The sequence below is a fragment of the Salvia miltiorrhiza genome, chromosome 4, assembly GCF_028751815.1.
Source record: "Salvia miltiorrhiza cultivar Shanhuang (shh) chromosome 4, IMPLAD_Smil_shh, whole genome shotgun sequence".
NCBI lineage: Eukaryota > Viridiplantae > Streptophyta > Magnoliopsida > Lamiales > Lamiaceae > Salvia > Salvia miltiorrhiza.
Genome location: NC_080390.1, coordinates 19,645,133 through 19,670,915, shown reverse-complemented (window position 1 = coordinate 19,670,915; position 25,783 = coordinate 19,645,133). Strand labels below are relative to the sequence as shown.

The window sequence follows — 25,783 nt, the reverse complement described above, 5'->3', positions numbered from 1 at the left end:
TTTTAATTTTTGATAAATTTTTCTTCCATTTCCATTTCGATCTTTGTTATAGGCTAATTTTAAATTTCCAATTAGTGTGACATATTAAATTAGTGTTCACAATTATGTTTTTTAGATAATTATAATTGGCTATTCGAGCATGATTAATCACTAATTACCGTATATGAATTTTTGTAAGTTTCAATTATTATAAGTAACAAATACTGATTAGGGTGCATTATATGTTCAACATATATTAATTATTAAAATAGTAAATCTAATAGTGGAACACCAAAAAATATAGGTAGAGGATCCGAACAGGACAAAGAAAGCTTGTAAACAGAATAATTTGAATCAATTCGAATGCACTATCCCACCTTTGGTGTTTTACTTGTGTTCCCATGTTATTATTTTTCTTTAATTTTAATACGTAGTATTTTAGTAGAAATTTGTAACTATTACAATCAATATATTGGAAGTTCGAAAAATCTAAACAGCTAGAATGTGAGTGTATTTTTCTTTCTTTAAGTAATACTCCCTTCGTCCCATTGATCTTATCTTATTTTTCTTTTTGGATTGTTCCACTGATCTTGTCATGTTTCTATATTTGTAATAATTTTACACTACAAACAATATGGTCCCACACATTTATACACTTTTATTACACTAATTATACTCTCCTTAATAATTGTACCCAAAAGAAATAGGACAAGTGTAATGGGACGGAGGGAGTAATAAGGGCTGTAAACGAGCCGAGCCGAGCCGAATACAAGCAGGCTCGAGCTCGGCTCATTTAAATATTCAGGTGTTCGAACTCGGCTCGAGCTCGATTCGAGCTTTTATCTTGATGATCGAGCTCGGCTCGTCACCCACATACTAAGCTCGAGCTCGGTTCGAGTTCGGCTCGGGTGATGCTTGATAATGTCGAATTCGAGCTTGAGCTCGAGCTCGGCTCGTTAGATGTTCGTATATATGATGTTCAAGCTCGAATTTGTTATAAATTTAAGAAAATCTTCTTAATTAATATGTTATTCGAGTTCGAGTTCGAGTTCGACTCGTTTAAGGCTCGTGTACTAACTCGATTGAAGGCTCGACTGAAGGATCGTGAACAGGCTAGCGAATATGTTCGCGAACAATCGAATTCGAACATGTTCGCGAGCTCAACGAGCCGAGCACTGTCAGGCTCGAGCTTGGCTCGATAAAAATTTCGAGCTCGAAATCAGGCTCGAGCTCGGCTCGTTTATTATCGAATCGAGCTCCAAACGAGCTTTTTTCGAGCCGAATCTCGAATAGCTCGCGAGTAGCTCTGTTCATTTACAGCCCTAGTAATAATTTTAAAATAAATAAATTAATTTGTAACTATTAGAGCATCCATAGCTAGCGCGGCTCGATGGGCCGGCTCAAGCCGCGCTCCAGCGAGCCCGCTCCTGGTGTTGCGCCCCATGGCTCGAGAGCATAATCTAATTTCCGCGTCCGACTCAAGGGTTATATGATTGGTGTGTTTAATACACGCGCATATATATATATATATATATATATATATATATATATATATATATATATATATAGGGTTAGGTTCAATGAAAAATGCCTAAATGTAAGAAAGAAGAGAGAAGTAATCTCATCCGTCGATCTTATCTAATCTAACGGGCATGATTTGTTCACGCCATGTTCAACGGATTTTTTCGTTGAACATTCGTGAACATATACAATATTTTTGGGGGTTCTGGGTTTCGACCCCCATATGTTCAACGAAAAAATCCGTTGAACATGGCGTGAACAAATCATGTCCGTTAGATTAGATAAGATCAACGGATGAGATTATTTCTCTCTTCTTTTTTACATTTAGGCCTTCTTCATTGAACTTTGGCCTATATATATATATATATATTTCAATAAGATAACCTCTCTATAGAGAGAAAGGAGACATAATTATGTTCGTTGGATGAGATGCAGTCAATGAATGAGATTGGATGTTATTTTAATTATTTTAATCATTTCTAATATTAAGTTATTAAACTGGAAGTTCGTTTGGGCAATTCAGTAAAAATACGATGAACAAAATATGGAAAGAATTATAATATCCCAGAAATTTCTCACCTTCCAAATCCGTATCAAATCTTTGATCGTTGCGATGGGATTTCAATATAGGGTTAAGATTATGTTCGATATCATAACTGCATATGGTAGGTTTTTGATTCATTGTGTTTTTCCGCCGTCTACGAAATCTTCTTCATTGTTTTCTGCAGTTACCGACTAGTCACATCTATTGATCTATTACTCTTCGAGCTATTGTTGCTTCTGTCGTCGATGAACTCTTGTTGCTTCCGGCGTTGATGAACTCATTTGTAGTTCTTAGGTACGTATTTACTTATATGTTATATTTGATATATCAGAGATTATAAATTTTTTGATATTCTTTGTTACTATGATGGCAAATTATTTCCTCAAATGTATGGTTTGGTAGATCTACATTGAATATTAGTCTGGCTAAATTTTTTGTGACTCATCAGTTTCTCCGAACAAAAAATGAAAGAAACTGATTTATCCTCACCGTACACATTTAGACAAAGGTACACTAATGATAAGATATTACTGTGTGATAGCATATATAATTCTTTAGTTTCATAGTTTTAAATGATCTTTTGCTATTTCCTGGTCATTTAGGAAACACAGAGGGTGCAACTAGTTTTGGAGAACACATTGACAAGGTAAATTTTCTTAATAATTGTTTCAGGTTGATACGTATAATAAATAAATAAGATATTTAATGAAATTATATTATACTGATATTGTAGGAGATGTCTTTGGATCATAGGTCTGGTTATCATACTTTGATGGATAAGGTACAAGTTGTTTACATGTTCAGCATATTATGGTTATAAGTTCATTGTTGTTTGCAATAATGTTCACAAGTATATATATTGATGTTCAAACATTTTGATGTACACGTCAACTCTGAAAAATTCATGCGTTTGTCGAACCGATATGGCTTACAACGAACAAAGTAATGCTCTCAATCTTGCATTTTCTACTGAATTAAATTGAGAACGTACTCGCGTACACTGCTGAACCTAATAGATATCGTAAGTTATATATGAATCACGTTAGTATATGAATCTTAAAGCCTGATTTTATAAACCCGTCTTTTGTATTTTGTTATATGTAGTTTTTCTTCCCAGTTTATATTGACCAAATGTACTATGGCATCGTTGTTGATACGAAGAAAGAGCATATATTCCTTCTAGATAGTATGGTTGATGAGACGTCGGTTGAAGATGCAATGAAGTATGAAGTTGTTTACTCCAACCTTGTAAGTTGGACCATATATATTATGTTCATTTCTTAACATGTTATGTTACACGCTACATAATATTTAATTTTTGTAGCGTCGTCGCCTATCGAGTTACTTGAATTACATGAGCCAAGACAAAAGGGCAAAATTGGTTGGGAAGGCTAAGTTACGCGTTGTAAAGATGAAGTGTTTGTTTTGAGCATAGGCTAGTTATTAAAGTTTGATTATTTGCTTTTGCAATCTCGTTGGAGGCATGACAATTGACATGTGAACAAATCTATATCTTGGTTTGTGAAAGCCTTGTAATTTACATAGTAGCTAGTTATTGCTTGTGTTTAGCAGTGAGTCTTGATTTATGATCATCTGCTGCTATCAATTCCTCTTAGTTGCCCGGATTGGTTGAGGTTATACGTATATGTTTTGTGTTTGAATTTTACCTTAGGTGAGTGTTGATGTTTGACTCATTCCCTCTAGTTCAACAAATTACGTTCAAATTAGTAAATATGTTCATCAAATCAGTAAAATATGTTCATAATAGTTAATAAACTATTCATTGAAAAAATTGAGTTATGTTCATCTAGAAAATGAGATTTGTTCATTAAAGTTCAAATGATATAACTATTTGTTCATACAAAACATATTAAAATTCATTATATTAAACGAAAATATAATTTGATTAATCTAGGAAATGAATATAAAGATGGATATAATTTTTTCAAAATCAAATCAATATAAGTTCAATCGATTCAATATAAGTTCAATCGATACAAATGTATGTTCGATAAGTTCAATCAAACATACCCATAAATTTCTTATGAATATCATTGGAATTTTTATGAATATCAATATGTTTTTGATGAACATTCAGATCACGATAGGAATTTATATATTTTGACATATCGGTACATGTTCATTAAAAAATATAACAAAAGTTCATCAAGTTCATAACATAAACTATACGAGAATTCAAATTAAATCTATAAGAGAATTCACTATATTTAATTTGTAAGCATTATGAAACAAAACTTAATTATCGATTAGCAATGGATTAATGAGATCGAAGATTTAAAAGAGTTACTTATTATAGTGAAATATTTAAGTTCCACTAAAAATTACATTCAAATTAGAATATTCATTATATTAGTATGAATATTAAATCGGATATAAGTATTAAAAGTCTATATACTGTATACCATTTCGTATACTTTTGCTAAATACATTAATCCAAAAAGTCTACGCAAATCCAACAGTGTATATTGAAAGCAAGAACGTTTTATGCTTGTATACAATGTTTCCTGTTACCACTATCCAATCTCCTATCTGATTGTGTTCATGATTGCATATGTATGTTCTCTATCTCTATACAAGTAGATTATATGGTGTGTTGTAGATCACAGAAGACCATATAATTGGATTAACCTTAAGAGATATAATATGATCACAACCGAGATGACTTTAGGACGAGTCATCGATTTAGGTTGCAGTATAGATGGAAGTAGTTTGTCTTGACTACTTGTCTATACTGGTACGTCATAACGTATTGATAGGACCACAGTGAGATGCATTCTTCTATCTGACTTAAGTGAAGAATGAAGATCTCGGTGACTTAACAAAATCTTAATACTAATAAGATTTCATATATATATGTTAATTCGTGTATCACTTTGATTTACTATGAGTGAGAGTTATATAGTAACTTGAGTACTCTGTATCTTGGGTGATAGCGGTTAATATATGATATTTGATTATCTATATTAGTACCCGTATCCGGTATAGGATAATGACATCCCCTTAAGGAGCTCAATAATGTTTATTGCGCTAAACCCTGCAGGTTGATTAAGTTCAGGCGCAATAATAAGGTTTGAGTGGTACTGCTTAAGGATTATAAAGAGATTAATTAATTTAAGCTGTCAAAGCTCTAATTAATTAATGGATGTCGGATATTTTAAATACGGGGATTTAATAAGTCTAAATACAAGTCCCGACTCAACACCGGCAATAAAGGGGTAAGTCAATATTGGTTATCTAGTGGAATGAACTAATATTTATAAATTAATTATGGTCTGGGCTAGGGATGACAATCGGGTACGACGGGTACGGATAGTGACTATCCATACCCATACCCACGAACTAAATGGATAGTGGTTGCTACCCACGAAACTATCCATGGATATCAAATGGTATCCAAACCCGCTACCCGCGGATACCCGCTACCCATCGGGTATCCGCGAAACCCGCTATCCGACGGGTATCCGTCGCCCACTATCCGACGGATACCCACTATCCGCTGGATACCCACGAAATATAATTTAAATATAAATTTATAACAAATTTAATAGAAAAAAAAAATCAACACAAATAGCATAGTTCAAATCCACAAAGAACAATGTTTAAATTCAAATTTACAAAGAACAATGTTCAAATTCATCAACTAAAATATAAAATCCAACAAAGAACAATGTCTATAATTGCTCGACAGTAGAAATAGAACCCTCTTCATTGAACTCTTCTTCTTCATCTTCAAGACAAGTCCAAAAACTTTCATTCTTTCATTTAGCTCAGTATTAGACTTTGGGCCTTATTGTTTGGGCCTATTTTAAAATATAAAATGCTAGCCCATAATCTCAAAATATGTCTTTAAAGCCCATATTTTATAGAATTTTTTGTGGATATTTGACGGGTAATTGACGGATAATTGGCGGGTATTTCTCGCGGGTAAACGGGTTTCGCGGGTATGGATAGTAAGTATCCAAACCCATACCCACGAACTAAATGGATAGTGAATTGTACCCACGAAACTATCCGTGGATATCAAATGGTATCCAAACCCACCCTAATGGGTTCGGGTTTTCGCGGATATCCACTACCCGTGGGTAGATTGCCATCCCTAGTCTGGGCTGACCATAGATAATTAATTTATTTGAGGCACATCTTTATTCCTTGTATCTGGTCCCTGGACTGGCCCAAAGTCTCCTAGCCCTAGCAAAGAGAGAACACGCCTCCTACACTTAATCTGCGCCTCCTACGTATTTTATTTATTATAAAATACAGCTGTCAGCTCTCAGGAAAATACACTGATAAAATATTAGGGTTTTGGAGAGCTGTGGGGCGCAGGAAACGTGAGGAGCATTATTTCTCTCTTGGGACTTTCATAGTTCGTTGTCCATCCAACGGTGAAAGCTGAGCGGGATACAGTTCAGAAGATCTGAGCTGGAGTCAGATTTTCGCAGGAAATCAAGTTCTGGCAGTTTCGGGAGAACAGCCATAACGTCCTCCACAGAACTCAGATTCAGGCGAAACAGGCGGCCACGGAAAGCTCTCTCGAAGACGAAGAAGTCGTATTTCTGGGAAAAATACGATTTGAGGACGTTTGAGGCTTCAAACAAAGGCTTGAAGCTGACTGGTCTGTTCAGCTGCGATTTGACGAATTATTCTGAATTCTTCAGGTATTTCTGAACTCCAACGTGCAGCACTTAAATTCATAGGAGCATGTTAGGGATTAATCGTTGTATGATAAATTAATAATAATCCAAGAAACGATCATCGGGCAATTAGAGTATTAATTCAGTTTAATATTCCTTCAAATCCCCACTTGAAATCACACATTAATAAATTATTTTATTATTTTAATAAAATATTAAAAAAATTCAAACTTGTGAACACCAATGTTTATCATATATGATATCAAATCTTCCAAAAAAAACTAGATTTGATTAGTTTTATTTAAGGTAATTAGTGGATATGATTAAATAACAATTGACTAAAATAGCCTTTGACTTTCTCTACCTATCAGATTTGCTAATGAATCTCAACCATCAGATTTCATCAAATCAACGAACGAGATCATGTCTCCTTGCTCTACTTAACTTTGTGTTTCCATAGAACTTCCCCTTATATATATATATATATAGAGAGAGAGAGAGAGAGAGAGAGAGAGAAAGGTTAAATAGAGAATGACAAATATGTAGAGAATAGAGAATGAATCTAGAGCCTTTATTTTGATTCATCCAAGGGCTGAAATAATTAAGGAATTGTTTATGCATTTTAATTCGAAAAGGTCAAAAATGTAATCATACATTAATTATAACCGATTTTTTCTACAATTGAATGAGATTTAGCCGATTATATATTTGGTAAGATTTAGTAGATCCCTAAAATATAGTTTGTTATCCAACAAATACGACCCACTTCTTATTTTTCCTTTATTTTGTTTATTTGTTATACTTGGTTACTATTGAAGTTTTGTTTAAGTCAGCTATTTAGTTTATCTTATTTATTTTTTGCTAAAATTAGTTATTGAAGTTTTAATTAAAATTACGTCAACAATATAATTGCTTAAAATAACTAATTAAAGATACATAAAAGTTCAAATGTAAAATATTTTCAGTACTTATGTTGGGAACCTTGTGGGATATCCTAACCTTTGTTTTGATGATACCAAAATTCATAGGACTTAATTGTAATAGACTAGAATTGCTTTGAACTCAAGTGTTAGAGTTCGGTTCTAGTTTAGCTTGCGGTGTCGAAGACTGAAGACTGAAGAACGAAGGACTGCAGATACCAACTGAAGTATCAGTTGAAGAATCAGTTGAAGACTGATTACTTAATGCGCGTAATGGACTGATACTAAAGTCAAATATCAGTTGAACATTCCTCTTAGGACTGATCTTCTAACGTTCAGAGAAAGCCACGTACTCACCAAGTACAGCCGTATTAAATGCAGAGATCTCAGGATATCTTTATCTCTGCAGAGGTCATTCCTATCTGGTGGTTACTTCTCAGAGACGTCACATCTCTTGTCCATCAAGAGAGCCGTTTCCACCCAGACAAGGAACCTCGAAGATTGAAGTCTCAGCCCAAATTCGAATTGCTCTCCAACGGAAGAAATCTTGATGACGTTCTACGCCAACGGATCTATTCAAGAGTTCTCCTACAAATAGCGCTCGAGGATCACTTCAACCTTCACCGATTCAACGACATAAGCTGAAGCTCTGCCGAAATTGCTACTCAGCCTAAAGCTTAATCTCCCCAAAGCTTGAATCGAAGAAGAGAATTCCAAAGCCAAAATCAGTCACTGCTGATTACACATATTCTCTTAGACCTTAGACAAACCTCTGTTTACCCAGAAGCCAAAGGTCAAACTTGCTTCAAAGAACTTGTTCTTTGTAGTGAAGTTGACACTCGTTCAAACCTCCCTCCCAAAAAGAGTGTTTGAGTGATTCGGAGTTCAGGAAGGTACTCTGACTCTGAGTGAGAAGTCTTAGCACGGGTTATGCTGAGCAGAGAAATCCGACGCGAGTGAAGCGTGGGTCCTGAAGAAGGGTTTTGTTCAGTGGTACGGTTGTGTGCACTCGGCAAGCACACAGTTTGGTTTGCAGTGCACCTGTTAAGCACTTGCGGAGTGGATTGTTGGTCTGATCAACCGACCGTGGATGTAGGAAAGAGGTTTTTCCGAACCATGTAAAAGCCTCTGTGTTGTTTACAGCTTTCAGTTTTACATTCTTACTTGTGTTATTTCAATTGATAAACTGAATACTGATTAACTGCAAAGAGTAACCTAACAACCAACAACGTGCTCCACCAAGGCTATTGCGAAACTAAGTTTAATTTCCGCTGCGTATGATATCAGTCTGACTGATCTATCTTTTGATAGTCAGGAAGAGTGTTATCATCTCTGTCTTAGTAAACACGACTGAAGCCCTTACGTGCATCAGTTAAGTTCCAACAACTTAACTGATAACTCTTTACTGAAGAGCTTTCAGTATCAGTCGTCAACCCTGTTGGTCAAAACTGTTTTCAGTAAAACAGGAGTCTGTGTTTGCATGCAAAGTTTCATTTTGATCTCTGACTGAGATCCCTCTGATTGAGGATTTGAAAAATAGCCCATAGGTGTATTCCCCCCCATACACCTATTCGAGACCCTCTGGACCTAACAACTTATCTATACAATACTTTTATTTATATGTTCATAATTTTTTTAGGCCTGTTCAAAAAGGTCAGATGTAAAATATTTTATATCAGTCAAACAAATTCGAATATTTTTATTTAGATATTAGTAATTTTATTATGTGTGTTCGAGATGGCTTGTGCTAAGTGTTTTATGTCACCAAGAAAAATTCAAATATTTTATCTTGTTGTTCGTAATTTTATTATGTTTGTTCAAAAATCCAGAGCGCAGCATCAGGAACCAAAATTTGATCAAACATACAAAGATTTCTATTTCAACCCAAAATCATTTCAGGATTTTACTATGAGAACAAAGCCAACAAGGTGAAAGATGGGCGAGTGCAACTCAAGGCGCCACAACAATAATTATGCCAGAAACTTGGTCGAGATCCCTCCGGCCATTGGATGCAATTCTTCTCCCACCTCTTAGTTCCATCTCGACAATGTTCACGTTCTGAAACTGTTGAAGGATGCGACGAGCAATAGAACCGCTGCTCTTGCCAAAGTGAGGCGGGCGACTTTCGTTCCTCTCCGTAAATTCTCCTGAAGGAGCCAACACCAATACCTCCCCCGAGGTATATCTTCCTAGCCATGGAAGCGGCACTGATGTAGTACCAGTCGGGATCATAAGGAGCAAGGTCTATGAGGACACCAATTTTCATGATGTCGGTCCACTCATGAAGCTCCATCTTTGCCGGACCGCTTGAGGTGCGTGGCATAAGCTTTGACGAACTCATAAGGAGAGGCAAATTCCTTTTTCTTTACTCCTCTTTGTATTTGGTTTCTTTGCTAGACACTGATATGTAAATGTGTAACGTAAATCAAGGTCAAAGTAATATCATTAGTATATTTCGAACAGACCTCACAACTATTTGAACAAACTCACTAACATAAAGAACAAACCAACAACTGTGAAAGTCCATTTAGAAACAACATTAGTACATTTCGAACAGACCTCACAACTATTTGAACAGATTCACAAACATAAAGAACAAACCAAGAACTGTGAATAGAAAGTCCATTTTTCTAAGAAATCAATATCTGTAATATTAAGGTGAGAACAAACCAACAACTGTGAACAGAAAGTCCATTTATTCTCCCTATATTTGTCTAAGAAATCAAAACAGCGGTTCAGCTTAGTGATTAAACTTATCGGCATCAACTTTGCATTTAAAAATTGCAAGCTCAAAATAAGAAATGGTATTCACCTTGTGAAAAGGAAAAATCAAAATCTGCACAAATATGGAGATTTGGTTGATAGAGAAGGATAACTAATTTTGAATATAAGAATGTAAAAAATATATACATACCATGTACTGGCTTTTTTTGGCCTTTCAAAGACAATATCCATTGCAAATTTCGCATACATTTTAGAAATATTTAACTTAAAATTGCTCAATTACGAACAAATCAAGACATGTTTCGAACAGGCACCCATACCATCTAAAGCTTTCCCATTCCCCTTTCCAGAAGCCATATGACGCAATTTTTCTATACAGTATAACAAATCCAGAACTCATAATCAAAGGAAAATCCTAAAAATCATATTCGATAGAACCTAATCTAAGCCCTCATTCTATATAATGTAATCCATATAACCTAATCGAATTTCAAAACCCAGAAACTAAGCGAAAATCATATTACATATAACATAATCGGAATCAGAAACTCAGATTTTTGGTATTGATTTTTGATTTCGTTTGATACATTTAAACCCTAACAAAGAAGTTTGATTTGGATTTCGAAAACCCAACACAAAAATCGATTCAAACCCCCTAAAACCCAACAAAAATTGTTTCTTGAAGCAGCAATCGAACAAAACTCAAAAACCCATTGCCTTACCCGTTCGATTTCAAACGTCCACCGCGTTGACCCCCTCGTTCACCGCGAAGACGCCATGGAAAAAGAAAAAGGTTAGTTATTTTGCAGAGAATGTGAGAGACGACTGAGAGGTTGAGGAATGATAGAGAGAGAGAGAGAGAGATCTAGAGAGAGAGAGAAATGTTGAAGAACGTGAGGAGTGATTTTAGGGCTTACAGTTTTTAACCCAAAATGTAGTTACTGTTATACCCTTTTCTTAATAAAATTATCATTTGTTCATTTTAATTGGTAATTAAAATTGGGATACAGATTTAACTATAACCGCACGATCAAGCAGTTTTGATGGACTAGATTTAATCTCTATTCTCTATACATATAGGAATGGGATCATGTAGTATCCAATGCTTATAATAGATCCGTAGATCCAAATCTAGACCACACATTTATGACATGTGGCGCATCAAGATGGTGACACGTGGCAAGGCATTTCAAGGCAAAATCTGGAGAGGGGTAAAATTGGAATCTAATTTTCGAAATTAAAAAAAAAAATAGATTTTTTATTTTCTCAAAAACCGATTTTCTGACCAATGACCCCCCCACCCCACCCCCCCCCCCCCCAATTTTTTTTTTTGAAAAATTGATTTTTACATGCATAAAAAAATTACATGTTTTACACGCATATACTTTCGCACAGAAATGCATATACTTTCACACAAAAATGCATTACATTTTTTGAAAAAATATAATTTTTTTGGGGCTGGAGGGTGGGTGGGGGGTTGGCGGTCAGAAAATCAGTTTTTGAGAAGAAAAAAAAATTTGGTGGGTGGGGGTGCGGGGGGGGGGGTGGGTGGGTCAGCGACTCAACAATCAGAAAATCAGTTTTGAAAAAAAAATTTAGGGGGGGGGGAGTGGGTGAGGGGGTCAGTGGTCAGAAAATCAGTTTAAAAAAAAATTGGGTGGGGGGTGGGGGGTGGGCGTGGGGGTTGGGGTGGGTCAAGGGTGGGGTGGCGAAAATACCAGATTTATTAAAATGAAATGCATTTTTTGTATAATTTAATGCATTTTTATGTAAAATCTTTATGCACTTTTGTTTGATTTTATATGCATGTGAAACATGACTATTTTGGGGGGTGGTAATGGGGAGGGTTGGGGGTGGTGTGGGGTGGGTTAGGGGGTGGTGTGGGGGTGGGGTGGGGTGGTGAAAATACCAAAACTGTAAAAATCAAATGCATTTTTCTGTTCAAAGTGATGCATTTCATGTGAAAACTTTATGCATCTTCGTGTGAAACTATATGCATCTAAAATATATCTATTTTGAGAAAATCTAAAAAAATATATATTTTTTAATTATTAAATCCGAAAATTACATTCCGATTTTACCCCTCTCCAGATTTTACCTTGAAATGCCTTGCCACGTGTCACCATCTTGATGCGCCACATGTCATAAATGTGTGGTCTAGATTTGGATCTACGGATCTATTATAAGCTTGGATACTACAGGAACCCAACCCTATATATATATATATATATATATGTGCCCTTCAAAGAATAAACTAAGCAAAACGTTATTATAATCTCATAAAGCAAAAGTATCATGTGCAGAGAATTTGTGGGCTCAAGGTAAGAGCATTTGTGGGGCTCGGAATATTATAGAAATTAAACCTCCAAAAGTGAGATTTGGCCTCCAAATTGTCGAACCAAAACTTGAATATAAAATTTAGAGTTCTATTTAAATGTAGTTCACGCCTCAGGCCTCACTTTATTATTTAATGCATGCTTTTTTTTATTGTTTATTGCTTTGTTGAATCTGCATGCTTTAGTTTTCATATATATTATTGTTAGTGCTTTCTTTCTCCTTGACTATTTTATTTTGATTTGTTGAACCTATAACTATTACATATATAGTGTTTAGAAAACTCATGTTTATGAGGTTGCTGTCTGTTATTTGTCTTGATCAATTTGACACCGATTTTACTCATTAAATTCTTCAATTTTCTCTGCTTTATTTTTATTTTGATTTGCTCTGCGATTCAGGGCTCGGTAACGGGAGGTCCTTCAGCCGGCTGTTAACGATGGTGGGGAGGGCTGAGCTGTGGTGGCGATTGTAGCATTATCGTGTTCGGGTAGGATAGCGGATGGCAAAAGGTACAAGTCTTGAAGAGTTCAAACAATGTTGTTAATAAGAGACATTATAGCGGTTAGGGTTTTTGGAGGCGCAGCCAACCAATACTTCTTTTATAACCTTTTTGGCTTAATATTTCTTGATAATTTTTGGGGTTTTCTTGATTGAGGGAATTGTGCTTTATTTTTTGTTAGGTGGTACAAATTCATTGCTTTTAATAGAGGTTCGAGTAACCGAAAGTAACTAAGGAATCTTTAGCTAATTTGTTTCATCTCTCAGAAACTGGTTTCATGTTACAGCCTAATACATTGAAAATTTGTTGATTCTTTCTCCTAGAATTGTTTTGACTTAATAAGTTACTGGTGCATTTCTGTGATGATTTTCGCCCCGTCTGCTTGATTGTTGCCTCATCTGGAATTTTGTTGTTATAGCCTAACAAATCTTTAGCTAATTCTTTCTCCCCGTGTGCTTGATTTTTGCCTCATCTGGGAATTTTCATTTAAATTCACCTGAATTTTACTTCATTATATTCTTAAATTTTGTCTGCTACATTTTTATTGTGATTTGCTCTGTGATTCAGGAATCATACTTGGATAGTTTAAAAAGCAGCTTAAATGTGGCATCAATAGTTGAGCTGAGTCATGGTGGTGCTGAGTTTATAGGTGGAATATGGCGTCCATGTCTTAGATAATGTGGTATATACTTTCCACTTTTTGACTTACTAATGATTGAATATTGGATCCTTACTACTATTCACCACTACCTAAGTAGATCTTTTTGATTGATTTATTAGTTTCAGACCAATACCATTTCATGTTAGTGAAGTGTGAACAGCCCTACTCCTGAGCTATGCTCTGTAATTGAGGGTTGAGGTCTTAATGGTGGAATTGAACTACAATGCTTTCTGATATTTTTTACTGCTGTATAGAGTGGTGGAATGAATGGCTATATCTCCCTTTGTGTTGGGAATCCTTGCCGTCTTGTCTTCAAATCATCGAATGGAAGACAACATGAACAATCAAGTCATGTAAGCTTCATAAATTATTTACTTTATTTTTCATTGGTGATGCTGAAGAACAAACTATTGTGGTTTTGTGGGGATTTGCTTGCGGAGCAGCAGACAAATATTTCTTAAAATGTTATTTGCTCTTCTAAAATTGGAGGAACCAATTTTCATTTAATTTGTTTTTACTACTTTTTCTCAAATATTTTCTTTCAGGTTTCTCAAATATTATCATGGTTCAAAACATTCGAGAGATTAGTAGGCTCTTCATCGAAATTTTGTCTTGGATCTTTTTTATCATTTTTCTTCTTAGATTTTCATAAAGGCTTTTTTTTTTTGCATTACAAAAGTTGTACTATATTATTCAGAAGTCAAATAAAAGATGAGAACTATTATAGTTTCTATTATTTTGATGTATGTCTGTTTAGCACCATTATGTTTTTTGTATCTTGGATACGTCTGGTAACTTAGTGGGCAATTCCTATGTGTGTAATCTGCAAATGGAAGGGCATTTGGGTTAGGAAATGTTTGTACGATTTATTTCGAAGTTATGGTGAAATAGATGAATTACTCAAAAGCACTCAATATAACCAATCCAATTTTGGGAAAAGTACGTATAGTTCAATCTTTTTGGTTATGAACTCGAGGATTTTAACTGCAGACAAGTTTCAGCACTCTCTCTAGGCTTAGAAGTAATATATTTGGAATCAATTTCAGACTAAAAAGCCAAAATTTCTTTAATCTTTCATGAAACAAATTAGTCTAATTGGAAAAACTTGCTCAAACTCAATTTCATAAAATTAAGTATCACAAATGGTAAGATGAGAATTAAATAACACTTCGTTATTAAGAAGAGAAAAAAAAAAAAAACAGTAATGACACTGATGGGAACAATGAAAGGATGATTAATGTTCTAATTGATTTTAAATAAGATAATATTCAATGTTCCAATGGAAGGATGATTAATGCTCTAATTGATTTTTAAATAGGATAATTTTTCAATATGACTTCTTTAATTTATTTATAATTTGTTCATAATTATGATTAATTGATTTTTGAATCATGAAGAAAGTTTCACCCTCCCCTCCCCCCAAGATATTTGTTCTATTTATTTTATTTATCCAAATTTAACAAGTTTTATGGGTTCTATATTGGCTACATGGTTACGATTTAATTTATTATTATTTTATGGGTTATTGGCATATAAATACACCAAATTTGGACATATTTTAGTTTTTAACATGAACTTTAAAAAGTGTCAACAAATACACCAATTTATTAATTGTAATAATTTTTAACATGAATTCTATTTACTTTCATAAATACAATTTGAGACGAACTAAAATAAATGTCTTATAATTTAATATAATTCGGCAATTCGAATTCGTGTTAAAATTACTACAATTCAATTTGTCCATATCAACATTCGGCATGCTAAGTAAGCTTTAATTTGTCCGAAAATAGAATTCGTGTTAACATTACTATAATGAATAAGTTGGTGTATTTTTTTGACACTTTTTAAAGTTCATGTTAAAAATCTAAATCTGTCCAGTTGGTGTATTTATATGCTAATAACCCTTATTTTATTGAAATTTAAAATTATGAATTATATATAATCTGTACCACCTATCTTGAGACTCTTTCCTTTTTGGGCGTCTCATCTATTTTAAGACTCTTTTCTTTTTGAGTAAAAGTTTTACCTTTTAATCACATTTACTTTTTTTTACCTATACACAAAACACATACTCCGTGCCTAAAAAAAGAACCTCATTATAGCTTGGACGGAAGGAGTAATTATTTCTTGCTATTCTCTTTTTTTCGCTTATTCAAGCAAAAATTTGTTATAGCTGTTGACACATACTTCTTTCTCTCAATATGCAATTTTATAGAGTTTTTTTTTTTCTTGACTAACTATAGTGAAATTTGTTTTATAAAAAAAATGAAGTTAATGAATGTTTCTATATAGAGAATGGAGAAAAAAATATAACCCTAATATTTAAGTGTGAATGTGACTGTGTTAGCACGTTTTAAGGAGTATTCATAATTTCGTAATTAGATATGCTATATAGATAACTAATATATGTTTTTTGTATATTATACTTTAATCTGTATTTGAATTTTAATAATCATAATATTATAATTTCATTGATAATATTTGTATGATCCACAGTCCATGCATCGCGGGTGCCACATTAGAGTTACAATCATATGAAATTTCATATGTTTACAAACATTTAGAAATATTTACAAATGTGTTTTTTATTGGGCGCGACACTAGAGTTATAATCTAATTTATAAATAGTTAAGCAACATTTAACTTATTTTAATTTTTAATAGTTGGAATATACTAATTTAAATGATAAATTCATAACCCGTGCATAGCACGGGGGCGGCACTGGTAAAGTAACAATACTATTTAAGTTCGTATAGTTTTTACACATTTTAAAATTTATATTAAAAATCCAAATTCATAAATCGATCTATTTATAAGTCAATGACTCTAATTTCTTTTAGATACCATTAAGAAGTGGATAATTATTTTTTATAGATACAGGCAGGGACCGGGGGGGGGGGCTAAAGCCCCCTCCCAATTTTTTTGGTTATTATATTCTCTCATATATACTTAATTTAAGGATAATTTTGTTATTTAAAACTATATAATCTATGAAATATTGTTTGTTATTATTACTATTATACTTATCTTTTAATAAAAAATGCCTAATATGTATGAAATGCTAAAAAAAATTATAATGTATTGAAACTAATTTGCAATATATAGAAAATATATAATATATGAACATGTTGTTTGTTATTATTATTATTATGCTTGCCTTTTAATAAAAAATGTCCTAAATATACGGAATGTCCATAAAAAATTTTGTGATATATTGAAACTATATAATCTATGAAAATATTGTTCGTTATTATTAGTATTATGCTCGTATTTTAATAAAAAAAATACCTTAAATATAAAGAATGCCCAAAAAAACATTATCGGGGGCGCCCGAACTTAATTCCTGGCTCTGTCCCTAGATACATGATACTACTAAGAATTGGATATTTTAACTTTTTTGGTTTATGTAATTTTCTCATTCTAAAACAAGGAGATTTTGTGGATTTTTGACCAGTTAAGTGGAAGGGACAAAAAGGAAATTGAAGATGGGGATTCAGTTAGCGAGGGACGTGCCTGCCGCCTAAAGCTACGTTCCACATTACCATGGAATCCCTCCACACTTCCAGAACCTTCTTAGCTATGCCCTTTGATTCATTCCTGTTTTTTATTTATTTATTTATTTATTATTATTATTATTATTATTATATAGACATATATATAATACTCTACAATATAGCTTGCTAGAGATTTGTTAAACGCTTTTCCTCACAAAGAAAAAAGCAAAAAAAGAAAAAAAGAGAAAAAACTGTTGGGGTTTCTGAATTTGATTTTTTGAATGGCGACGTTCAGCGAAGCACCGGCCGGCGACGCGAAATCCGGCGAGAAGATCTTCAAAACTAAGTGCGCACAGTGCCACACCGCCGAGAAAGGCGCCGGTCACAAACAAGGTTTCTGACGATCAAATAATCCATCCACGCTTGCTTCCTTCATTGTTCTGTGTATGCATGCTGCTCATGCTATTTTGTCATTGTTTATGTTCGCATCTTTCCTATTCGTTTTGAATTTGTATGTTGCCATCTCTCTCACTTGTTTCATATTGGTGAGAGAGCTTGTTTTGTTATGTTTATCATTCGTTCATTTTACGTCGGGAATTTATTGGCATCGTTGTCTTTTAGATCTAATCCCGTTTTCACATAATTCGCTTTGATGATTCATTATCCTCATTTCATATTCGATCTGCATTTTTCTGTGATTCTTCGTTTATGATTGTTCCCCATTCCCGCGTGTTAATAACATTTAGATTTCTAAATTGAATTTTCCTGTGATCGTTAATACTAGAATTTGACTCGCTTTATCTTTCATTGTTGCTCTTTGACATTGTGCGATTGTACATATTTATTGGAAGTTGACATTATGTATGCTTTTGTCATTGATTTGAGGTTGTGATCTTGGAATACTGTTGATCTGTATGTTTGGCTATAGAGGATTTATATATGTTATATATACACTCGTGTATATATGAAACTCCTGCAGGTCCTAACTTGAATGGCCTCTTTGGAAGACAATCTGGCACCACCCCTGGTTATTCTTATTCAGCTGCAAACAAGAACATGGCCGTCACCTGGGGAGAGAATACACTTTATGACTACTTGCTAAATCCGAAGAAGGTTCACATTTGTGTGTGTCAATGTTGTTTATTAACTGAGGGATTGTTAATATGTGTCAATACATATATAATTGCTTCTCTCTTACTGATGAATCATAAGTACCTATTATAAGATCAACATTAACGACGGGATCTATTATCGCTTTTGCATGTCCTCGAAAATTTAAAGCATACTATCTGTTATATAAACAGGCAAATGTTCTTTGCCATTATGTATGGCAATTTCATGTGTGGCCAATCATTTTAGGTATAACAGCAGATGAGCCAGACTAAAAGTATAATTTTTCCTTGCACCACATTAACTTGAGACGAAACTATGTTCTAGACCAACGACTTGGAAGTATTTAGTTGTGTGGATATGTTCTCTCCAATTCTTGTTATAATCTTTTAGCTCTGACGAAGGTGTGGGTTCTTGTAGTTACATGAAATAGTGCGTCTAAGTAGTTTTATTATGGGTTGTGGTAAAAGAGCAGGCAGTGTCTTAATCCAAATCCTTCCAGATTCAAAGGATGAAAATATGGAACTTTTGAGTAGTTCCTTACTTGCCATAGATTCAAAGGATGAAAATATGTGCATTTTTAGGTGTTCCCTAGCTTCACAACTTTTGTGTTCTTGTTGTCTTGGCTTATACGTGTGTGTTACTTGTTTTGTTTCTTTGTTCTTGTTTGGTATCGTCATCAAACAGTAACGCTTGGATTTTACTGGATTAGTTATTGTAATCTTACATAACATCCAAGTAATTTTGATGATTTTCCAATGGCAATGCAGTACATTCCTGGAACTAAGATGGTTTTTCCTGGATTGAAGAAACCTCAAGAGCGTGCAGATCTGATTGCATATCTCAAGGAGGCTACTGCTTGAGAACTCAGAGCGATATCAATTTTCTGATAGCTAAGAGATACAGTAGTTGTTGATCCCAAATTGGGGACTCTTTTTCAAGAGGAAGTAGTTAGATACTTTGGTAAATAAGAGCATCATATTTCTATGAGGCTAGATAATTTTGTTACCTATGAAATGCAGGGAGTATTTTCATCTACATATTATTCATATGTGGCTTACTGGAGTTCATTAACTTTGCCTTTGATTTTCACCTAGTGGTTGTTGCTAAACAGATATCTTAGGGGCGTTTACTTTGTATTGCATGATTGATAAAATGGATGATTGAGTATTTTTATGGTCAAGAGTAGGATTACTCCATCACACCTTTTGATGAGATAAGAATCAAGCAAAACTAGTTTAAATTAATGATAAAAATAATCAAGGGTTTTGGTATGTCTCAAAGTTTCAATCCAACAAACTAAACAAGAGATTAGTCTTATTATTTTTATCTATCAAAGTTAATCCTTCCAAGTAAACGTCCTTTAGGGTGTGTTTGCTTTGAGGTACAAGAAATGGATAAGCTACATTTATAACCTTATACCTTGTTTGCTTTAATGTATGAAAAAATTCGGGCAGGTTGTATAATTTTTCGGACAGCTCTCGACGCCAAAATTTTTGATCTTAAGTATTAATTCCTTACCACTTGGCCTACACACACGGGAAAGGGATAAAAACAAAGACACCCTTAGTGTTTATTTATCATTATTTTAGCTGTACAGACCGTATATCGAACGCGATTAATCTATTGTGGAATTAAATGATGGAATTAATGCTATGCATATCTCTAAATTTATCCTAGATTTTATTTTATTTTTTACTTGGGGGAGTTGAGGAGGGGGAGCAGTGGAGTATGAACCCAAGACCTCACTGTTCACACACAGGAGGTTGCACTATGCATATCTCTAAATTTATCCTAGATTTATTAAGATTTAAGATGCAAGCTTGCCCCTCGTGGCTCGCTCGTATGTGTGTATATTTGACAACTGGCCACTTACTTTGTTCATGAATTAACCAGATTGTCTTCCATGCATCACCTTTCTATCAATTGTCAATTAATAAATAAAAATTTCATAATAATTAAAAAAAAGTGTGTAATAGAATATCTTAGTTTTTTCCTCATGTTGTCAATTCATACTGGACTAATAAAATAAATAGGGACAGAGGTAAGTCCGGGCTAGACCCAACGGTTGCTTGTATAATTTTTTAATTATTTTATTCAGGAGTTTCTAACAATATTATAAATGAAATATCAAATGTAAAATGATATTCTGAATATGAACATTGTTGTTTATGATTTCACAAGTTCATAATCTAGTTTGTATACTCTGGAGCAGAATGGATTACTCTGGTGGAGTTGTCAGAGCAGAGCTAACTCGCCAGAGTGTAAGGTTTACTCCGGTGGAGTTGACAGAGCAGAGATAACTCTAGAGCCAAAGTGTGAAGTTTGATATGATATGGTGGAGTCTTCAGAGTCAGAGCTAACTTCGGAAGCCAGAGTCAGAGTTGACTTTCCAGAGCCAGAGTCAAAATTCCTTTGCAGAGCTAGAAGTCAGATCTGTTTTGCATAACGGTTTTTTTGAAGTCTGTTTTGTTCGTTATTTTCAAAGCTTGCTATATAGTGAGCAATTGAGTGTCTCATACTCCAACACTTGTATCATTTGTAAATTCTCAGTTCATGAATCAATAACAAAGAGCTTCGTTTCTTGGTCCCGTGGATGTAAGGTTTCAGCCCGAACCACGTAAATCTTTGTGTTCATTGCAATTTCTTCGTCAATTTCTTTACAAGTGGCGCCGTCTGTGGGAATCTTGATCCACAACCGACGCAGAAATGTTGATGCCACGAATTGAGACCGAGAAGTTTACGGGGAAGAATGATTTTGGGTTATGGCGCATCAAGATGCGTGCATTGTTGACCCAGCAAGGTTTGGCGGCGGCCTTGATAGGGGATGATGAATCTTCATCATCGGCTGCGAGGGATACTGCGGCAGCTGCGGAGGCAGAGCTCAAGAAAGCAGAAATGTGGGAGAGAGCCCACAGCCTCATCATCCTATGCCTAGGTGATAAGGTCTTGAGGGAGGTGACCAGGGAGAAATCTACAGCGGCGGTATAGGACAAAGTTGGAGGCGATTTACATGACGAAATCGCTTGCAAATCGGTTGTTCTTGAAGCAAAGGCTGTATTCCTATAGAATCTTGGATGGAAAACCGATCAATGATCAACTAGAAGCATTCAATAAGATCATTGATGATCTTGAGAATGTTGATGTGCGAATAGGGGATGAGGATCAAGCAATTATCCTACTCAATGCTCTCCCGAGTTCATATGATCAACTCAAGGATGCTATGCTGTATGGGAGAGAAAGTGACATTACTGTAGAGGAGGTTCAGTCTGCTCTGAAATCCAAGGAATTGCAGAAGTCATCATCAACATCATCTCACAAGAAAGAGGCTGTTGGTGAGGGTTTGACTGTGAAACAAAAAGGGGATAAGTCCAAGAAATCCAAGAAGGAATTCAAGAAGGGGAAACAGGAGAAGGGAAACAAGAACTTTGATGATGGATGTTCAAACTTGCTATCACTGCAAGAAGCCGGGCCATTGGAAGAGGGACTGCCACATTTGGAAAAAGAGCCAAAAGTAGTCCAACACTACCAAGAAGCAGGAGCCCAAGGAGCAAGAGCAGTGTGACACTGCAGAGGCTTTGAATGTGATGCAAGGTGATTTGGATGACCAATGGATACTGGATTCAGGGTGTTCTTTCCACATGTGCCCAGTTAGAAGTTGGTTTACTGATTTGCAATTTCAATCGGAAGGGACAGTGGTTCTTGGAAACAACCAGACCTGTGAAATAAAAGGAAAGGGGAGCATAAGGTTCAGACTGCATGATGGCACCATCAGGAATTTGATGGAGGTTAGGTACATCCCTAGTCTGAAAAGGAATCTGATATCCCTTGGATCTCTTGAAACGAAGGGGTATGAATGGAGATCTGTAAAGGGTGGAGTTGTTGTCACCAAAGACAACAAGGTTATTTTGAAGGGATGAGGTGAAATGGTCCTGTATTACTTAGAAGCCACAGTCATCACAGGGCAGTCTGACTCCACGAAGAAGGATGATTCAATCTTATGGCATAAATTAAAGATTGGCTCATGTTGGAGGGAAGGGGCTCAACCGGTTGCTGAAGCAGAACAAGATTAGCAATCCTATTCCATTCAAGGTGGACATGTGTGAGCAGTGCATCCTAAGCAAAAGCAAGAGACTCCCATTTGATACAGGTAAACATACATCTAAAGCTCCTCTGGATTATGTTTACTCTGATTTGTGGGGACCAACACAAACTGAAAGTCTTGGAAATTAAAGGGAGATATTACATGTCTATAATGGATGATTACTCGAGGAAGTTGTGGATTTTCATCTTGAAGGATAAAACTGAAGCATTAGATAAATTCAAAGTGTGGTGCAGTGAGGTGGAGACTGAAAAGGTAACCAAGGTGAAGTACTTGAGGACTGATAATAGTTTGGAATTTGTGTCCAAGGAGTTCAATGATTTCTGCTCTGGAAAGGGAATCCAGAGACACAAGACAGTCCTAGGTACTCCACAGCAGAATGGGGTTGTTGAGATGATGAATAGGACTATTCTGGAAAGGATAAGGTGCATGTTGTTTGATTCAAGGCTGCCAAAGAGATTCTGGGCAGAGGCTGCTGTCACTGCAACTTATTTGATCAACAAATCTCCTTCATCCGCAGTGGATTTCAGAATTCCAGATGAGCTCTAGTATGGCTCCATATCCAACTACTCACATTTGAAAACCTTTGGGTGCAGAGCATACATACATGTCAGACAAAAGAAGCTTGAACCAAGGGCCTTGAAATGTGTGATGTTAGGGGTGTGAAGGGGTATAAGTTGTGGTGCATTGAACCTAGAATGGGGAGAGTGTACATCAGCAGAGATGTTGTCTTTGATGAAGATCTAATGCCTTACAAAGTAGGATCTGATTCAGAGAAGGAAAAAGAAGATGGTATGATCCTGTTGGATGAATTACTTCATAGGAACTCTGCAGATAATGAATGAGGTGGAGCATCTGAAGCCTATCAACAAGTTGCAGTTGGTGAAGATGTTGGGAGTAGCTTTGATAATCTGAGTTCATATAAACTAACAAGGATCGAGCAAGGAGGCAGGTCAAGCCACCTCAGAGATACAACCAAGCTGAGATAGTATACTTTGCTCTGAGCATTGCAGAGGAGCTGGAGTATCAGGAGCCCAGTCTTATGCAGAGGCCATGAAGGGACCAGAGAGAGAGCAATGGCTCTTAGCTATGAAGGAGGAGATGAATTCTCTTGAAAGGAATGGTACCTGGATACTAGTGTCAAAGCCACTGAACAAGAAATTAGTAAGCTGCAAATGGATCTTCAAGAAGAAGATTGAGGTAATTGGGAATGAGCAGACCAGGTACAAAGCAAGGTTGGTGGCAAGAGGTTTCACTCAAAATGAAGGAAGTTGATTACAATGAAGTTTTCTCACCCGTGGTTAAGCATACTTCCATCAGAGTTATGCCGTCAGTTGTAGCACAATTTGACATGGAGCTTGAGCATATGGATGTTAAAACTGCCTTTCTACATGGAGAGTTGGAGGAGAAGATCCATATGGTCCAGCCAGAGGGGTTTGTACATCCAGAGACAAGCAATAAGGTGTGTGTACTTCAGAAAAGTTTATATGGTCTCAAACAAAGTTCAAGGCAATGGTACAAAAGGTTTGATGAACATATGGAGTTGATGGGATTCACAAAATCTGCATATGATAGCTGTGTTTATCTGAAGAAAATGAATGAAGCCACTGTTGCATACTTGCTACTGTATGTAGATGATATGCTAATAGCTAGCAGAGATAAGGCTGAAATCAAAGCAATCAAAGATGGTTTGAATCAAGAGTTTGAAATGAAGATCTTGGTGCAGCTAAAAGGATTCTTGGAATGGATATCATGAGAGATAGGAAGGCTGGAAAGCTATGGTTATGTCAAAAGGATTACATATTGAAGATGCTAAAGAAATTCAATATGCATGAATCAAAGGCTGTCACAGTGCCCTTAGCAGTCCATCTGCAACTCTTAGATAACCAAAAGCCAAAGAATGATGCAGAGAGACATCAAATGGAGAAAATACCTTACTCAAATCTGGAGGGAAGCTTGATGTACACAATGGTCTGCACTAGGCCAGACATTGCACAAGCTATAAGTGTAATGAGTAGGTATATGGTGGATCCTGGAAGAGAACATTGGGAAGCTCTCAAGTAGGTGCTGAGGTATCTAAAAGGCAGTGCAGACAAAGCTATATTGTTCCAAAGGAAGGGAGATATCATCAAACCTTTTCTGATGGGATATACTGACTATGACTATGCTGCTAACTTAGACAACAGGAGATCTCAGTCAGGTTATATCTTTACACTCTTTGGATCAGCTGTTAGTTGGAAGTCCTCACTACAATCTGTAGTTGCACTATCAACCACTGAAGCAGAGTACATGGCTGCAACAGAAGCTGTCAAGGAAGCTGTGTGGCTCAAAGGCTTGGTGCATGATTTTGGCATTGAGGAAAGCTCTGTAGTTTTGAAGTGTGACAGTCAGAGTGCTTTATATCTTATGAAACATCAAACTTTTCATGAGAGATCTAAGCACATAGATGTCAGAATGCATTTCATAAGAGATATAGTTGATCAATGATTGGTGAAGATGGAGAAAGTTGGGACAGAGGAGAATGCAGCTGATGCACTGACTAAGGCTTTGCCTACTGCTAAGTTTGAGCATTGTCTTGAGTTGGTAAATCTACTGGTTTGAAGTCTGATACAGAGTTAAAATGTTTCGGAGGAAAGGACTGGAGTTTTGTTGTTGTTGTTGTCGATTATCAGCTTAGAAATCAGGTGGAGATTTGTTGTTTATGATTTCATAAGTTCATAATCTAGTTTGTATACTCTGGAGGAGAATGGATTACTCTGGTGGAGTTGTCAGAGCAGAGCTAACTCGCCAGAGTGTAAGGTTTACTACAGTGGAGTTGACAGAGCCAGAGTGTGAAGTTTGATCTGGTGGAGTCTTCAGAGTCAGAGCTAACTCCAGAAGCCAGAGTCAGAGTTGACTTTCCAGAGCCAGAGTCAAAATTCCTTTGCACAGCTAGAAGTCAGATCTGTTTTGCATAACGGTTTTTTTGAAGTCTGTTTTGTTCGTTATTTTCAAAGCTTGCTATATAATGAGCAATTGAGTGTCTCATACTCCAACACTTGTATCATTTGTAAATTCTCAGTTCATGAATAAATAACAAAGAGCTCTGTTTCTTGGTCCCGTGGATGTAGGGTTTCAGCCCGAACCACGTAAATCTTTATGTTCATCGCAATTTCTTCGTCAATTTCTTTACAAACATAAATCACATAACATATCTAGTGACTAAAAGTGGTCATGAATTCAAAGGTTACTAATAAC

The 25,783-nt window shown here is 35.5% G+C and overlaps 1 protein-coding gene, 1 long non-coding RNA gene and 1 pseudogene across 2 annotated transcripts; 2 read left to right on the top strand and 1 right to left on the bottom strand.

The window, feature by feature from the left end:
• Window positions 1-9,413: 9,413 nt before the first annotated feature.
• LOC131023118 (40S ribosomal protein S19-1-like) lies at window positions 9,414-10,311 on the bottom strand (annotated as a pseudogene).
• A 2,683-nt stretch (window positions 10,312-12,994) lies between these two features.
• Window positions 12,995-14,412, top strand: LOC131023717 (uncharacterized). Its single transcript, XR_009101507.1, has 2 exons — window positions 12,995-13,186; window positions 13,744-14,412. It is a non-coding gene; the product is annotated as an uncharacterized LOC131023717 (long non-coding RNA).
• A 3,082-nt stretch (window positions 14,413-17,494) lies between these two features.
• On the top strand, window positions 17,495-19,540 carry LOC131023704 (cytochrome c). Its single transcript, XM_057953276.1, has 3 exons — window positions 17,495-17,727; window positions 18,314-18,447; window positions 19,215-19,540. The coding sequence occupies exons 1-3, from the start codon at window positions 17,616-17,618 to the stop codon at window positions 19,305-19,307; spliced, it is 339 nt and encodes a 112-aa protein (XP_057809259.1). The 5' UTR covers window positions 17,495-17,615; the 3' UTR covers window positions 19,308-19,540.
• The last annotated feature ends 6,243 nt before the right edge of the window (window positions 19,541-25,783 follow it).